Source organism: Excalfactoria chinensis, chromosome 4 (assembly GCF_039878825.1).
Source record: "Excalfactoria chinensis isolate bCotChi1 chromosome 4, bCotChi1.hap2, whole genome shotgun sequence".
Taxonomy (NCBI): Eukaryota; Metazoa; Chordata; class Aves; order Galliformes; family Phasianidae; genus Excalfactoria; species Excalfactoria chinensis.
This window is the reverse complement of record NC_092828.1, coordinates 57676910-57695984: the sequence shown is the minus strand read 5'-3', so window position 1 is coordinate 57695984 and position 19075 is coordinate 57676910. Positions and strand designations below refer to the sequence as shown.

Here is a 19075-nt window from a genome sequence, read left to right as displayed (position 1 = left end):
AAACCATAGTAAATGTTTAAAAAGAAGAAATCCAATGGCTGGCTTTCCTTTGCCAAAGCTGTCTACACCGCTGTTTCAACCACACCTTACCAGCTGTGTAAGAAGAGCTGTTAAGAGAAAGGGTCAAAGGTTCTTATTTTCTCTCACATTCTGTGAACTCTGTCACTCACTCTGACACAAGTCATATGCTTGTTTTTATTTCCAGTGTTACAGATGGGCAGAGGTATTGCATGAGCACATGGATCCTCATTTTTAAAACATAAATCCCCCGTCATATATTTTTTACCAATTAGGTACAATATGAAAAAATAAATTATTTAAATTTTTAGATAGCAATGATTCTGCAGTATATTTCAGCTGGGAGTGTTTTCTCTAAAGTATTTTTAACCTCATCCTGCATATACAGCTAGATCACAAGTCTTTGACGTCTTAAGAAATGAGATCTAATTCATGTATTGATTTCTTTAACAGGCGAGATTTACATATTATCAAGCAGTAAAAGTATGACACAGACTCACAATGGAAAACTCTACAAGATCATTGACCCGAAAAGGTGAGCACTGCACTAGTCCCTAAGATTAGTCTTCCCTTCAACAGCTTAAAAACAAAACAAAAATGCAGTTCTTTCCATGTAGCTGCACTGTATGTCATGGTACAATACTTACATTTAAGTAAGAAGGAATATTTTTAGTGCAGAAGTTTCTTATAAGCAAATGTAACACCAGCAGCAAGCAGGATAAATTCACTTAAATAATCACTCTCATTGAAAGTGACTGTCAGAACAATAGAAGTGTAGTTGCCTCTAATTTTTACTCTTTAGCATCACGGTAAGTGTTGACTACTTTCCCACTTAAGATTCACATTTTTTATATATTTTCATAGAAGAATGGAACCATATGGATCAGCACAAGTGAAAAATGCTCCTGGTAACTCTTAAGCCGAATGACTTGTAGGTGCTACAAAGCTTATACATTGCCTATAGAAGACAGAATACTAGAATTCCTCCCAAGGTTACTGTTGACTTGTCACTGCACTGTGACAGTTCACAAATACAAGTGGCACAAAAGGATAGTACTGGTTGACAATATCTGTATACTGGAAAGCTACTGCAGATATAATTAGGTCAGTAATTTCACCAGCTACTACCCACTCAGTTCCAGTTTCACTTACTCACAATTTCAGTCTTGCTACCAGCTCTGAGGGACAAATTCAGTCTTTTCCAAGCATCTGTGCTGTTGTCTAGAAGATGCTACCAACTGAGAAGAATACAGAGGACCTAGTCCTCAGTGGCTGTTTTCTGTTACTGCTTACTAGTTTTCAAGCTTCTTCTACATCCCTGCATTCATCCATATCTTACTAGGAACGTTTGGAGCATGAAAGAGAATCCAGTGAAAGAAAACTTACATCCTTGGACCATGTGACAAAAATACACTTAAGTCACAAACATTTGTTTCAACTGCTGTTTCCAAGAGGTTTATGAATCCCACCCAAATGATTTATAAGATACAAAATTAATATAATTGGTACAGTTATTTAATTTCCCAGCTGTAAAACTAGAATACATGAAAATTACTAAACCAGAGGTAATCTTGGGATGTGATTACTTTCAAGTACTTTGCAAAGCAGCTACAGCTATGAGAATGTCAGGGAACTAGGAAAGACTGCAGAAAGCTAGTCCCCTACGCAGCTCCAGCAGCAACAAGAGAAGGTAACAAGCACTTACTTTGAGTGGTGAATAACCATTTCCTTTGTGATGGATCTTGCCGCTCCACTCCATGACATGAAAAGCCACATCCATTCTGTAAAAACATCAAAAATTAACACAAAAATGAAAGGGCCAACAGAAATCAAGTCCATCATACTTTGAACTCATCATCCCCACAAAAACAACCTGAATTATTATCCATTTATCAGTTTATCGTCTACTTCAGCATGTTTACCCTTGAGCATCACTTACAGCTAGACATACATTTTATAATTTGATGTTGACTGTATAAGAGAAGTATTTATTTCTTTGCTGGAATTTAAACTCAAAAAACTGGTATTAAGACAACACATAAAATTGAAAAGAAATTCGTGACACTGGGTGCACGCTGTACTTACTGTAAGTCACAGCTGAGTTTCACTGTTTTTTAATTATGCTATCCAAATCTGTGGCAACTAATTTGAAAGCAGATGTTACTGCAGTCTATCAGTCAAGGCTATTATGGATGTTTTATTTATGCTTTCTGGTATTAAAAATATTTTTTTAGAACAAAACTTGCCATTCTTATTGGGATTGTTTAGACTGATGGTGTATGGTTTTAAGTGAATTTTACACCCTAAATCCACTATTAGTATCTAATTACATGGTGCTGCCTTGTTTGACCTCGGCTTTTTGTTCTCCAGTAGGGTGGTCTTCAGCTGACATACCTGAAAGGCCAGACCTCCCATTGCTGCACTCACGTTTGGCTGTTTTCATGTATGGAAAACGGTCAAGACTGTGTTTGGTTACTGGTGAAAGTAACCAGAAAACTATAAAATACTTTTGTAAATTGGCATGCATTTGAGATTAAACAGACTGTGGCAAAGGGATGTAGTGTTTGGTAACACTTTTTTGAAACATGGACAGTTTTCATTCTGGAAAAGTTTTGAGTTTGGCTGGGTTGTTTTCATCTCATTACCACTGCTGGTTTTTAAGTGAAAACACACAAAAGAGCACTGCAGCTCTACTTACCACATCACACAAATTTCATATTACACTTCTCAACAATTTAAAAATTCCATGGCTTTGGCAAATGCTTATGTAAAGCTTTATTAATTAATATTAAAATATTAATTGTTAAGCACAGGCTAATATATTTTTTGCATAGTGATATTTTGCTGTTCTGTTTAATGCCTCCCTCAAGATATGCAACATATAAATACATCAAATAAAAGTGCAAAGTCGAACACAGTGAGCTTTCTAATACACAAAAGTGCTTCACATAGGCTATGAGCATCAGGTATAATGTTACTGAGGTACTGATTTGGCACATCTTAGAAATTCATTGCTTAGATATCCATAACGAAGCTCTGTGTGGAGTGGCCCCTGGCAGATTAATCTATTTGAGAGAGCGCCTTCCACATATGGGGCACTACAGAAGAGTACAATTATCATTCCTTGCTGGAAATTAAAAACTTCCTGCAACAAAACAATCTTCTAGTGGTTGTTCATAAGCTAGTACAAGCTTACCGAATTACCCTTTTATTCTAAATAATAGATGTTACAAGAAGATACGGGATTTTGTTTCATTTGATCTTTATAGAAAAGCAGAGCACAAACAAACTCTCAAATATAACTGTGCCCCAACTTCTTTGTCTCAAAGAGCTCAAGAAAAAAACCTATTACTTGGATATCACTACCAGTAGAAAGTTTTCAAAAGAAGCGAGCTTGTTAAAGCATGAGAAGAGCAGAGGATGAGAGTACTCCAAGGAACTCTTTGCATGAATCTTCAATTATGAGTAATGGGAAGGTCCAACCCTAAAACCTTTTGGATGTAATAAAAATGAGAGGCTACATGGAGGTGACATGTGAAAATGAATATATATGATAAACACAGAGAATGAGAATACCTCCATCAAAGTAGCTTGAAACATAGAACACAGGGCACCACAGGAAACTTCTGCTTACTTCATGTCAAAAACTAAACAGCTTCCTGTGAAAAACACAGAACTAAATAATCCCTCTCTCCATAACAGTGTTGTAATGACACATTGATACCTGGGAGCTCTTAGACCATGTAGTGATAAATCAGAAACTAAAAAATTACAGCCTGAATTTAAAAACCAAGCATATGAGATGCTACAAAACATATATATACCATGTATTACGAAAACTGAAGAGTGAGGAGTATAGGTATATAGTATATAACTTTCCAGTTGGAGGAGACAAGGGAAGCCTTAACAATTACAAAAACATAAAAAAAGATAAATAGGTTAAGATAACAGGTTTTTTACTTTCCTCAGTTATAATTACAGCCATTCATTGATGGCTATTAAAAAAATAAAAATAAAAAAGGAACATTGTGAGAAGTAAGATACTTTCAAAGGCTAGGAACAAATGAGAAAACAGGGAGAAAGAGCAATGTCACATGATGCTCAAATAAAAGACAGTGATAGTCAGATGTTCTAAAAGATCCGTGCAAATTAAAAGCATTTTATAAATTCTCTTTATGACCAAAAGAAAGGTAAAACTTCCTAGCTATATGTTTCCTATATTATAATTTTTCTGTCTATTTCCACAATTACATTCTAACAGTAACCACTAAAACATTTAAAGAAAAAATAATTATATAAATGATGATAAAGAAAATGTTTTAGCACAAATATTCAAGTTAGTCAATATCACAGAATATGGGAGACAAACCTGTTAGAAAGCAAAATATAATCCTTTTGTATCATGACAGGAGAAAATCAGACACAGGCAACATTAAAAAATGCATATTTTAATAGGAAATATCACTGATAAGTTTCTGTCAGCTGTAATCTAAACAGTACTACCAGCTGTTCTATGAAAACCATCGGGGGGGGCAAACCAAGAAGAAAGAAAGAAAACAAACTGTTTTGGTTGGTGGCACAGCCGTAGTGTGGCTTTGTGAGTCTTCTTTTAGAACAGTTAAGATTGTTTTTAATCCTAAGCAAATTCTAGATAAAATGATAAAAGGTTCAGAGGAGATAAGGGACAGGGATAAGTACAGGGAAAAGTGACAGGGAATGCAAAAGAATTCCATTTAAAAGATGAGACTAAACACAGAGAAATTTGAAGGATGGTCATGCACTGCTGTTTCCCTCTGAAGTTATGTTTGCAACTGTCTATACCACAACTTCAAAGTTGATAAATAACAGTGTTAACAGTGTGGCTCACTGGAACTAGCAGATAATTTTTAGAAAGGAAGGCGGAGTTTAAGTAAGTGTCCTTGCACATGTAAAAAGAATTCCTCTTCCTCTCCATATGTTTAACACCTTATAGATCTGGATCTCAATGTGTTTTCTATCAGCAGCCAAAATAGCTGCTTTCCACTGGGCTGAAACTTGAACTTGACTCAAACCGTCTCATTCCTCTTTCATGCCCCTCCAGAGTGTGTAATTCTATTCATCATCATTTCCAACGCTGCCTTCTGAGATGTCCACTATCAAAGAGTCTTTTCAAAGAGAACGATTTCAAACATTACTGAATTATATCTAGGTTATATCTCATTTTGACAATGTTCAGCCCCTTACAAGAACCTTAGTGATTTTATTTTTTTTTACCATGAGAGAAGAGTGATCGTAAGGTGTAAAAGCAGTATTTGTGAAAGTGTAGCCACCTTGAAGACCTTAATTACTCTGAAAAAGGAAGCTCAGAAACATACAGTACTAGAGTGATCTGCAACAACATAGTTCTGGTGGGTTATAGTATATGTAGCTTATATAGTAAATAAATATGGTGAAGCTACTACCTCAGGCTGTCTGCAGAATGAGCAAATTTTGTTGGTGAATGCTCTCACCAACCCAGGTGGGCCATATGATTTCTTTCTGTTCAGAAAGTTACTATCCCTTAAGTCATTTGAGGGAATGGAAAGCCAGAATTAATGTCTAATTATGTTTAGTTTAGCCGTAGCATGCAAAATTCTTATCTCATTTACCTACCCACATGCAGTTACTATTCCCATAAGAGACACTAAAGAGAAATTAGAGCTTTTTGTGAATACCAGTCTAGAGAGTTTCACTTTACAGAAGTACTTGACAAAAACTCCTTTGTAACCACGATGGAAAAACCTAAGGATTTTTTTCAATCACATCACAGCTCACTGACTGTAAAAGTTTTTGTTTTGGTTTGGGATTTTTTTTCATTTTTCTAAGTCTTTCTAGTGTTGGCTGTTAAGGAGTTCTCACTTTTTATCACTTTATAAGGCAAAACCAGCTCCGTTTATCTTCTGCTTATTTTCTGGAGCCTGCAGGAAGCCTCTGCCATCCTAAAGAAAGTCATACATAATAGAGCAGCTTTAGCCCAGTAAGCCAGTCTTTCCCAATTCATCAGTCAAAGTGTTATGCAAGTGGCCCCCTAAATTGATAAATTCCCACAGTGCCTGTTGACCCAGCTGCCAAGTGCTCATGCAGCAGGTGTTGTTTTCATGACCACCCTGACAGTAATACAAACTGTTTAGCAGTTGCATTGACCTCTTAGCTATTAACATTGATACAGGCTTCACTGGGGACTAGTTCTCAAACATGACAGAATTTCTTAAGACTAGAGGTCATGAACAAGTATACCATATAAGAATAAATTTGATATGCTGCTGAGTTTAAATCTTAAAAGCTGCGAGTTTTTTCCACATTATTCCCATGTAGTAAATCTGGAGACAAGTAACGAGCTTTTGGCATCTCTCCCAGGACTAAAGGTATACTTTTTAATTTTAGAAACTGTACCTGAAGAGATGCTATATTTATTCTGTGACAAGTAGTAAATTACAATGAAGCAAAATTATTTTTTCTTGACATTTTCCCTTATAAAGGAAAAAATATAAACTAGCGCATAAACTTCAGGGTATCACTCTAATACCTAATATCTTGTGTGCAGCTAACTGAAGCACAATTTTATTTTCACATGTTTGTATGGCCCTCTCATTTGCTAGAATTTGAACATCCAAGAATTTTGTCTTCTTTTTTTTGTCCGCTTTGGTGGGAAAGTAGAGATTGTTAATATTGTGTCGAGGGCATGATGGAGGAACTATTTGCTGTTCAGTGCCATTGTATTACTGATGAATTTGACCCTCCATTTGCATTGATTTACATATATCTGAGTTACAGGCTAACACACATACAACAACTAAATCACTGCACACTCAGTGGAGCAGTGAAAAGCTGTATGAAGGAAAGCATGGAATTCTAGGCAACTATGTGATGAGTTCTAATCTAATACAGCTTGTCAGACTTTGGTATGCTTGAAAGCTAACAACAGAGGTTACTTGCCCACACCAGCTACGGTAACACAGTCAGAATTATTTTCCATATTTTACAGTCAAGAATTCTCAGTTCACTGAGCATGTTAAGTGAAGGGACCCAGCAAGGGCCCCAGCCTCCAGTACTTTTCCTCCATGTTCCATACACTTAGATTTGTTACAAAGTTTCATGAAAGCATGTTTTAACAAGCAAGATATACTGTACCATACTGTATATATGAACAGCTCTTTAAGATAACTAGAATTGTACAGACCGTATAAATAGTCATTATCAGCTACATTTTTGGCTGGCTTTTTGTGGACCAAATACTGCTCACTGGAAGAGTAATCAAGCTGTACCCTTTAGAGTTTTATAGATTGAGGGAGACAAGTAAAAAAATTCTCTGCAGCTCACAGTGTGGCTCCATCTATTCCCCTCCTTTTTCCATGTCAGGAGACACAGTGAAGCACTAGTTGTATAAACAAAACCTTACGCTGTCTAAGTGCTGGAAAGATCAAGTCCCAGCAGTCAGTTTTGAGACTTATGTTATCGTTGTAAGATTCAGTTCAAAACACTTACAATGAACCTGAAAATTTCCACCCCTTAAAGCCTTAAGAATGTAAAGTGTAAGTACTGTGGGGCAGAGACTTTCTCATGATATGCGTTTGTACCAGAATGGCATTCCGATCCTGAGAAAGAAGTGTGGCTTTTCCCATAGTACAAATAAGGAAAAACAGTAATTCTTCTCACACACAAAAAGGATTCTGCTGCAGCTGCATTTGTATTACTCTTCTCCTAAGGCACTCTGCCAACCAGAATTTTTTCCATCTTTGTTTCTACTCCACCCCACCTTTAATAAATATTATCCACGGCTGATGAGTGCAAGTTATTGATTGATGGTAGAATAAAAGGCAAGGTTATATTCACAAGTACCGAGAGCATTAGAAAACTTTAAATCATAGAAGTGGCCAGTCATGCTGTGGTGGATACAAAATGGCATTTGTGGCTCCCTAATGAAATATGAATAAAAAAGACCTTAGTATTCCAGCATTATCATAGGTAAATGTTTTGTACCTGTTAATAAAGTAAATAATTGTCTTCACAAATAAAATATCATCATGCTGCAGGAGATCAAACTTTACTGAAGAGATACCACCAGAGCTCTTTTCTAAGAGATGCTCCAGGAACCTGAGGTTATCCTTCCTGCTATACACAATCCTGTACCTGTGTTCCAGCATGAAAAAGAGAGGGCTTCATCTAAAATAACTTGAAAGAAATGGGCTTTGAGACAGATGAAGAAAGAATGTTGCCTCCTTTGCAGATGGCTGTACATAGTTGCTTTTTCCTGAGGTAGCAATTAGAAGACAGATATTTTTACTTTAAATCTGCGTAAACTTCCACAGAAAATCACATCATTTGCATTCCTCTTTTCAATACAGTATTGACTGTGAAACTGACATATTATTTTTTAAATGCAGGAACTTCCCTAAACAGATCATATGTAATGCTCTCATCACTACAGAACTGAATTTTCCTACAGGTCAAAAAATAATGCTTTATAATTAAAAGACAGTGTAGAAATACATGAACACAAAAGCTGAAGAGATTTTTGATGAGAGATGTCAAATAACATTTCAAAGCCCTTAAATAATACAGAAGTTTGAATCTGTTTCTCAAAGAAATCAGAAGTTGGTACTACACTGAATGATGCATCTACCCATTCTTTCTGTTCTTAACATCACTGGGCGGACCAGTTCTGAATGGATGTTTAAATAATCATCTTAGCAATTAAGCCTGAGCAGAGAAAGTGCTAGGGTGAAACAAACCAGTGATCCTGTGCTCTGTTATTCTGCTTCGAAGAAAAATGTGAGGAGCTCTGCAGCGTACCATTAAAAAGCTGCATGCCAAAATAGGTGAAAAAAAATCTAAGCACGGTCAACTAGTGAGGGAATTCTGTGACATTAGGTATGCGTGCTTACTTTTCTTATAAAAATTTACCTTATCAAGTATTACTTGCAATGGTCCCACTGTGCTTAGAAATATCTTATCAAAATCCTGCTAGATAGGGCTAACTATCCTGCTAACATGGGCTTCACTGGTACCTTAGAAACCACGGATTCAACGAGTTAATTTGTTTTTTGCTCAACATTTCTTCTGAACTTGAAACGGGAAGTAAACAAGAATTCCCAGTTTTCCTCCTCTTTTTTTTGGTCAGTGTTTTCTACACCTCCATCATACCCCCTTCTCATACTCCAAAAGCTATCAAAATCTTTTACTTTTCTCACACAGGTGTATCAGTCTAGGATTTTAATATTTGATAATGTAACCAGTGCACAAGTAGATATTTCAACTGCCTGCATGTAATTTAATAACAAACCATGTTATTTTCTTTTCAGTTCTTACTATCGTGTACCTTTGCTTTTTGTTGTTTAGATTCTAGCTGGACGTTTAGCCAACTTAAGATGCTAGAGATTAGAGCTAACATCAAAAAGCTCAACAAAAAACAGCATCAGAAATAATTTAAGTCAGCTAAACTAGAATCACTTTCACACATACACTTCAGACACTTACATGATCACAGAACGGCCCCTCCTGAGTCCATCTGACCCAACCCCAGCTCCGGCAGGGCCACCCAGAGCAGCTGCCCAGGCAGCTTCTGAAGATCTCCCCAGCTCCTGGACAACCTGTGCCAGTTCTCCATCACCTTTAGTTAAAAAAAGTTTTTTCTGAGATCCAGATAGTTAAACATGCATCCAGACCACAAATCAAAGTCAAATCAAGTTTGTAGGCAGAAGCAAAATTATTATGTCTCTCCTAATGTGTGCACTAATACTTGCTGTTCAGGTCATTCTCTCCATTACCTACATGCATTCACTAAACAGGAATGAATTCTCAAATTGGAGAAATCCACACAAAAGTTAAGAGCATCAGCAAAATTTATTACTCTTTCTCTACCCATTCTCAAAAATATCAGAGCATGGCATTCAATTCCTATATTTTCTTGCATTTCCAAATGGCAAGAAAAAAAGATAAACTGTCCTATATGCTTGAAAATAAGCAATTCCTTACAATGATAGACAAAAGAGAAAAACAAAGGCTGGGGGAAAAAAAGGACTTTTTCTCCTAGAGAATATCATCTTTCATTTAAGTCCACTGCTTCGTTCTCTTAACTTTGCCATGGAAGCAAGACAGATTCTGAGGTTTTGTTCAGAAATTTCCCATCAGTCTGTCTATCTGAAATCAACTAGTTGAGCACCATAAGGAATCTGCTGCGATACCATTCATCTCCTGAGCTCTGGAGATACATGCTGCTTGTGATAAGTTCTTTTCACCAAGTTCAGGCTTCAAGAAGTCTCAGGGACAATTATTTAATCTTGTAAAAGACTTCTGAAGGCAGTTGTATGAAAGAATAATAAATCATACTGCATGTTTCTGTATTCTAACAGACCACCTTTATTTTCACTCCTGTTTTTGAGAAAAAAAGCCATCCTCTTAGAACACAGATTTCTCCCACTGATAATACTATAAAAGAATTACCCTTCAATAAAAAAATGAAGCTTGCATTCTAGTTTCAGTGTCAGTAGCTTTCTAAATACAAGAAAGTGAACGTGACTCATGATAAAATAAATTTCCAATTGAGATTATTTGTATTCACTTGTATTAAATGAGATTTGGATTTTTCTGATTATTATTAATATACTTTTGCTCCACACATTCTTACATAATTCACTTTAAACAACTATAATAGTACCAAATGGAAATTCCACGTTTCTATTTCATGTGTGAAAGAAAATTTTCTCCTTGTTCCTGACTTTTAACTATATGCTTGGTTCATATGCTTTCCTACAGGCCTTTAGTTCCAGAAGAATGCAAAAGAACAGCTCAGTCGGCACAGATACTGACATCTGAATGCTCAAGGCATTGTCGGAATGGACATTGCACTCCCACAGGAAAATGCTGCTGTAATCAAGGCTGGGAAGGAGAGTTCTGCAGAACTGGTTTGTATACAGATTCATAGCAACTACTGAGAAAAGCAGTGATATGGCTTAATTTGCTTTTAATAATTTGCTAAGAGAATTTTTCAACATATGTCATTGACCATTAGTTCCAAGACAACATAAAAGAAATAATGATCTCATGAGGTGTAGGAGTAGAATAATTTTTAATATCAGTGCAAAACTCAAAACAGCTAATACAGTGCGAACCACTACTGAATGCAACTGAGAACATAAGTACAACAGATAACAGCGTTCTTAGTTTTTCACCACCACTATCAGAATGAAAGGAAATCCAACCAATACATGTTTGCTGTTTGCACAATCAGCTCCCACCTTCAATTTTATTTTGTCTATGTTAAATAGACAGGACAGAAAAGATTTTAAGATTAAGCCTGCAGGTCACTATTACATATTTAGCACTTAGTAAATTTAATACAACTGGTTCAGTTTTGATACATACTTATTTTTAACCCTACAGAATAAAATGTCTCCAGTTTGTCAAAGAGAATTCTATGTACAAATTATTGCAGTGCAGCTGATAATCACGAAATAGCTGTAATCTATGACAAGTAACTGTAGACCTGTCTTTTTGCTGCAACTTATCTTTGAAAAGTCACTTCAAAAAAGTTATTGTATTCAAACTCAACATTGAGTATGTCACTTCAGGAGCAAGATGAATGAACAAGTGATGCAAGTGCTATCAGTGTCCCACAGAGACTGTGGGTACTGCTACTGGCTACGGAACTCCAGTCTATACAGATTATCCAGAGAAAGTGTGGGTACCAGAAGCTGATATTAGTGAATCAGCACAGTCTTCTGATTCACGTTTGCTCGGGGAACTTGATTAGAAGCCTACATGCACAGGTGAAATGAAAGAGGAAAAGAATTGTAGGGTAGGACAAAGCAAGGATCACACAATGGCCTACAGTACACTTCAGGTTGGAAGGGCACTCAGGAAGGTCCTGCTAGGGTCAATGTACAACTCTTATAGACTGGAGTGTAAATTTCAGCAGCCTCAGAGTTCTTACTGATGAGCAAGAGTGACTTAGTTTGGATTGAAAGATTTAGTACTTGCTTGTTTGGACATGGTCAGGTTCTATTATGACTCCACAACTTAAGACTTCTTTGGCTTGCCCCTAAGAAATGTGATAATGTAGACCATCACTGTCTATAGGCGTATATATTTTATCTGTCTTCTTTTCAAAAGATATCATATTGGATCCTAAAATCTTTTGGGACGAGTCTCCAAAATGAGAACTTGGTCATTTTCAAAAATTTGCCATTTGAGTTTCTCAGTCTATCCTGGGTTATAGTCTCTCAGACATACAAAAATACTGCCTACCCCTTCCTTATAACCTATAACTTTAAAATATATAGTTTCAAAGCATCCCATATTTCATCCTATTTACTTTTTAATGTATGTGCTTTACCATTACTGGACTAGAAAAGTAGTTCTTAATGAATATGTATTGTATCTTTTTGCTTTGTGGAACTTGAAAGAAATTAGAAAATTGTTCTTTCTTTTTGCCCACAGCAAAGTGTGACCCAGCATGTCGACATGGAGGTGTCTGTGTAAGGCCTAACAAATGCTTATGTAAAAAAGGCTATCTTGGCCCCCAGTGTGAACAAGTGGATAGAAACATCCGAAGAGTTACAAGGGCAGGTATTCTTGATCAGATCCTAGACATGACATCCTACTTGCTGGATCTAACCAGCTATATTGTATAGTTTTGGGGACTGTTTGGAAACTACACTTTCAATGGGCATTTGTTTTGGATCCTATCATTTTTTAAAGACTGTTATCCTGCAACAAATACCAGTGATTTGATTTACTTTATTAATTTAAATATAATATCCAGAAATGTGCAGATAAATTCATTGTATATGTGTTAATATTTCTGTATATCTCTGTAGATGTACAGATACCCAACACATATATGGGCAAGCAGTATCACAAATAAGGTTTTATGGCTGGTGGAATTTTTTTATATGTATTTCTTCATGAGAAATAGTTTACAAAGTAATTCCACTGCAAAACACAATTTCATTTAAGGACTTCTCCGATGTCATAATGGATTCAGTGACATCCCAGAAACTTTGTGTCTGCAACTGGCTAATTATAGCAATAAGAGAGCAGTTTTGAACCATCACCATATAAACTGCTGGACTTAATGAAATCCAGTTGTAACAGTTTTTAAGGTGAAATGAACTACATTATGAGACAATATTTCAGAACTGCTTTATGCATTCCTATCTAGGCAATTCATTGTAAGACTGTAATCTCCACCTTCATCAATGTAACTCTATTACAGACTGTTACGTATTTCCTTATCTAGCATAGATGCAAAAATCTGGTTATCGCAGCTTGATATCAAGACTGTTTCAAGTGTTTAATAATTAAATTATACTCACATACTTCAAAACCAGTCATCCTAGAAGGTCTGCTTTCTATCATGTATTTTATTTAACAATGGGCACTGGGTTCATCTTACATATTTATATTATTTTATTTTATTTTTATAATATAGACATCACTTAGATGAGACAGCTTTACCGTGTCCTGTAAAATACTAATGTTACATTTTTCACCAATTTAATTGGAAAGATGGGGAAAGAAAGAGCAAACGCACACTTTAATGTACTGTGCATCTGTATCTTTGTGTCAACTTGTATTCATTTACAATGGATGAAAAAAAACAAAACACCAACCAAACATATTAAAATTCCAGCATATATTAAAAGTGTTCATAAAATGATTATCACTATAACAGGACAGGCCAGATTATACACAAATAGACTGCTACCGATTTCACACTGAATGGAAACTTCACTGGATGAAAGCTCACATTAGCAGTTGTTGTCCATGTAAGATGTCACTTGTATAAAACGTATAACAATTATTGCCAAATATGGTTTTAAATGTAAATGTTTCTTGAAGAGCTAACATAAAATTGATTTTTTTGTAAATGTATCAATAAATATGGTGTACATGCTATAGTCAGGTTTTTGAAAGTATTAATATTTTAATCAGATATATCTTCTGAATTGGTGCCCTCTCCATTTCTGGGAAGTTATTGGCAGTTTCTTTGTTCATGTTTGCTGGCTATTAGATTTCCTTTGCACTATCTGGCTTTTATAAAATCTTGCACATATAAAGAGTAGCATGGCCACCACCATGCACACGCTAATGGTTCCTATAAGCAGCTACTTACGTCAACAGTTTACAACTCTTCAGGCAATAACATCTAGCTTACTGTAACTGTATTGCTCTCTAATAGCAAAAGTCTCTTTGCAGGGCAGTGACATGTAACAACTTTTCCTTAATGGAACGTTGTCCGTCTTGATTTAATAAACAGTAAATTTTTAAGCGCATAAAAAAATGTTATTTGCATTTATCTTAATAAGTATTCTAGCTAAGAGGAACAGAAAATTACACTTGCCTTCCATATATGTTTGCTTAAGTTTACAGTGACCTCATGCCAAATGGAAATTGGTTGAGAAATCTTGGTTAAGTGCTTAGAGAACAATAGTCTGCATTAAAAAGTGCATGCATAATTTTGCACAATGTAGATTCAACTGACAGTCCATTGAAAGACATCTCAGGATTAAATGAGCATGAAGACCGAATTGCCCTCTCACCCCAAAAAGGGTGGTCCCTTATAGTTACACTAACACTTCATTGGCTAAGCAGTGTGACCAATCTCAAAATGAACCCTGCAGTAGCATCTGTAGGTTAATAGCAGCTCTTTGTCTCCACTGCTTTCTGCCTTTAGTCTTTTTCCTGAATTCCATCACAAAAAGTTTTACAATTAAAAATGTCCTGACAACCATTTTTGTAAATTGACCTTACCATCTAATCTTTCCTTATTCAATGTGGGTGACAAAAATGTGAACTTCTCATGAATGAGCCAGCTGTCTAAATCTGTCAGATAGTGCAGTTTTATTGCACTCTTCATAATCGGTAAAGCCAGAAAGTCGCTGAAATATTTTAGCAACTTTTAAGTATCTGACAGAGGCAACATCTTAGACACTTTATGTAATGAGTGTATTACAAAATAAAAGCAACTTTAATTCGTGATATTCTCAATAGCCAGCTGGGGAGATGTGACAGTTCGATTCTCTGTTGAAATTCTATACACTTAAAAAAAAAGAAACAACAACAACAAAAAAAGAGCTCCCCAGATTGTACCTAAACTGAAGAACCCCAGTAATGTATATGCCACAGTCATGCACGCACATGGCCATTATATGCCATAACTGTGAAGAGAAAGGGTAACAAAGAAAATACAGCCTTCAACTTAATAATAAAGATAATTTAGCCTACTTGTGGAATCAGAAAATTAAACTCCATTAAAGATTAAGAATTAAATCCAGGTCTCAGTGACATCAGTAGAAAAACAAAACAAAATAAAACCCCCAATACTCCTATCAACAGTGCTGAAACCAGAAAACTACTGTTAAAATTGAAACAAATACTTATGTTTATTAAAAAGAAAAGTTTGAGTCAAAACTTCAAAACTAAAAAGGAATCTACGGGAAGATTGGGAGGAAAAGAGAAATAATTTGCGAAAGGTGTTTTGCTTCAGTTTTAAATACTCTCTTATATCATGTGAAAGCAGGCATCTGCATTAAGCCCACATGGATATGTAGGAAGTCCCAGACGAAGAGAAATATTCTCAAAAAAAAAAAAAAGACAAAAAATCCCAACTGCTTATTTATCAAAAGAAATTATACTATTAAAAAACAGCAAGGAAAGCCTAGGCCTAGCCACCCAAGATGCTAATATAAAAAGGGCAACTGCAGTAATTGCCTGAGAATTGGCATACAAGAAAAAAAAAGGGGGGGTGGGAGGGGGGGGTTGAGGAGGGGTTGTAGAAAGCCTGTTGCCAGCCAGGTCATTCTACAGCCATTCTCACACAATCTCTGCAAGTGTCCAAGAATAAAACTGAGCTTATAAATGAAACTAGATAAATGAGGCAATTAGATAAGGGCCGCTAGAAAGGATTTTATGTATGTGTTCAAGTTGTCTCTGTCTCTTTCGCTCCTAATCTTTTATTCCATTCATTTATTCCTTTACTGTGAGATAGTGCCCCCTCGGTTCCCAGTACATTGTACATTTTGAGCGTTCTTTCAGGCTTTCTATTGTTACAAGAGAATAAATGTACCTGTTGCAAGAAACCTAATTCTATTCCTGATGTATACTAGTTTTCAACTCTCATCTTATTATTTTAAGATGGAAAACCTTTCTGTTTCTAAGATGCTTCTGATCAGAAAAAAAAAAAAAAAAAAAAAAAAAAGGTATATTATTTGAATATTAGAAGTGTCCTTTCTCCCTTTCTCCATTGATAAATCTTCAGACAAAAAGAAAAAAGGTGTTGTTAAATTAGCTCCAAATTGTTTTAATCCCATTTCAGAAAAACAAGCAAACAAAAAAGCATTAAGCTCACTTTTCTGATGCCTCCAGTAAGAAATACTAACTCAAATTTTCACCTGAAGGAAATAAATTTCTTCCATTAACAGTCAGGGACACAGATGCAGACCCTCCGTACCTATAAACCCTAAGAAGTTATTCCATTTCATGCATCTGAATTCTAAATTAGGTATAAATATGAATTTAATTCCTCTACTGGCAACCCTGACAACTCCTTTTTTTTTTTTTTTATCTCCTTTCATTCACTTCTCTGCATTTTGGCTTTGCAGCTCATTCCTTTCTAGAACCACAGCAAACCCCAGTAATCCCTGGTTGCTGTAGGTGTTGCTTCCTTTCTTTGAAACAATGGATGCATCAGAATCTACTCAGTAGACATGAGATCTTTCATATCTTCCAGTTGCTCCACAGAATTGTCATCTTATAGTGACTTCTAATGCTGCAGCTTAGTTGGACAGTGATCATTAACTGTATGTATATTCAGGAGTAAGAACCTCCAGCTGCTCAGCCTGAGGTTGTCAGAAGTTGACTGATTTCAATCCAGTAATCAGATACCTCAAGTAAGAAGCAGAACAGTATTCCTCAGATGACAATATGTTGCTTTTCATATACAAATATACAAAATTGTGTCTTCAAAAGCACTTCAGCCCAGAAATCTTTCACAGGAGTATTTTAAAAAAAGGATATTTTACTAAGAGTTTTGCCAAAAAGGCAACCACCATCTTAAATTTATTCTAATCCAAATTTACAATAAAGACCCACCAATCTGAGTCTGGGTTACAAAAAACTGACAAATATTTCCATGGGTAGTTTCAGATAAAGATGTTGTAAAAATACTGAAAAATAAAATAAAATAAAAAAGTAATATCATTTTGCTAAAATTTTCCTCATTTTCAGAAGGAGAGTAATCCAGTGAAATAATACGTACCATTAGGGTATAGGTGTGAAACAACTGAAGCTACCTGAGAGGTTAGTGAAGCATTCCTTCAGTCTCTGAGGGTCTGACTCACTATCCAACAATGTCAACTGAAAATCTCCTATTGACTTCAACAATTATAGGATTAAGTCCTTAAGAGATATCCACTCAGCTGGCAGAACTTCACTACAGATGTCACTGCACACATTATCTTTCTGTCTGCATCTGCAGTCATTAGACTCACTAAGGTTTTCCAGAATAGGAATGCAGATTCAGACCTGTCTTTAAGTACAGAACATATCCGATCCTGTTGAGTTTCCTTATAAATTCTGCCAACAGTTACACAAGCGTTCTGTTATATCTGCCAGACTTTTCATACTTCTTTAAAAATGCTGAGGAGTTATTTCACATTTTTTCTCTTTTGCACATACGTGCTTATGTCAAATATTTAAGCATATGCCACTAAGCAGGAAAATAATTTAAACAATAAGTCAGTGGTCTCATTTGATGAAATGCACATAAGAAGGCAGAGCCAAAAATTGCCCCCACAGAAAGAACGGCATCCCAATTCACAGACATCAATGGAAAAGTTCCTGCAGCTGTTCTGAGTCCAGTATTTCAAATGCTCCATTCAATGTATTAGGCACATTTTCAAACCTTTCTTCATGTTTTAAATAGGAATGGAGTAATATAGCAATCAAGAATATACGTTGATCCAACAACAACAAAAAGGTTTCTATCCTTTCTAATAACTAAGAATAGTAAGGTTGAAAACAATGAGACTACTCAAAGTACAGAAGTAGCAGATATAAACAAGTGCAGGATTGGAGACAATTAGGTATTCTGTAGGCCCATGCCAGGCCAAGGGATTGTCTGCTTGCCTTTGTACGCATTGACTCCAATTAACAGTGTGCACTAGGAATTTATCATGCTGTAGAATACATAACGGACAATAAGCAATTTTAGTATAGCAATTAATATTGCATAAATTTACACTGGACAGACTGACTGACAGGACAGTATTATTAATGGTTAATCTTGGATAAGAGAAATATTTCGACTTTACCGCACTGTATAAATGGTTCAATGCACACATCAAAATTTTTCTTTCAGTTCACTACTGAGTTGTTAATAATTACTAATTTGGTCTATGTTTTGGGAAAGGATTATCATGTTAGCCCATAACTCAACTAGAACTCTCATAGGCTTCCATGAAAGTTTTTCTTTATGCTGTACAGTGTGATTGGAAAGCCAAGTGACACATCAGCTTACCAGAACTCCAGGCACTGGACACATAATTCTAGCAATCATTTTATGCTATGGGAATTCACAAACATTAATACTTTCTACAACATGTATTTAATGAATTTCTTTACCTATTGTGTACTGTATACACATAGACTTCCACCATCAAAAGTATCAGAAATTACTGCTAATATGCTCAAACAGCAAGCTGGCTTGTTGTAGAAGAGTTTTATCCCTGTGATTAAAAACAAAAATACTTTCTGTCTACTATATATGATCAGTGGGGTCTCACATACCTTATATAGTTAAATTCCTCTTAAGATCTGTGAGATTTTCCCATTTATTTTCATTTTGAAATGTAAGCAAAAGTGAAAAAAAAAAAATCAATGAAAATTTGTTTAAATTCTCAGAAATTTCAGAAAGGAGGTGCCCTCTGAAGTATGTGAATGTGTGCAGTGACCATGCTCACAAAATTCTTGAGTGGGAAGAAGACAGAGAAATGTGGCTGTCTGTTTGTTTCTGTGTGCAGGACGCATTTTGTTGTAG

The 19075-nt window shown here is 35.7% G+C and overlaps 2 protein-coding genes across 2 annotated transcripts in view; one reads left to right on the top strand and one right to left on the bottom strand.

Annotated features, from left to right (window-relative positions):
- Positions 1-15710, top strand: part of HHIP (hedgehog interacting protein) — a 72552-nt gene extending 56842 nt beyond the window's left edge. Inside the window, exons 11-13 of the mRNA XM_072336757.1 lie at positions 472-553; positions 10792-10940; positions 12475-15710. Of these exons, the coding sequence (XP_072192858.1) occupies positions 472-553; positions 10792-10940; positions 12475-12668 (425 nt within the window). The 3' untranslated portion in view covers positions 12669-15710. The remainder of the gene's footprint in view (positions 1-471; positions 554-10791; positions 10941-12474) is intronic.
- The window catches only part of ANAPC10 (anaphase promoting complex subunit 10), a 230615-nt gene that overhangs the window by 138421 nt on the left and 73119 nt on the right, over positions 1-19075 (bottom strand). Inside the window, exon 5 of the transcript XR_011903599.1 lies at positions 1724-1799. The gene's annotated coding sequence lies outside the window, so the exon portion shown is untranslated. The remainder of the gene's footprint in view (positions 1-1723; positions 1800-19075) is intronic.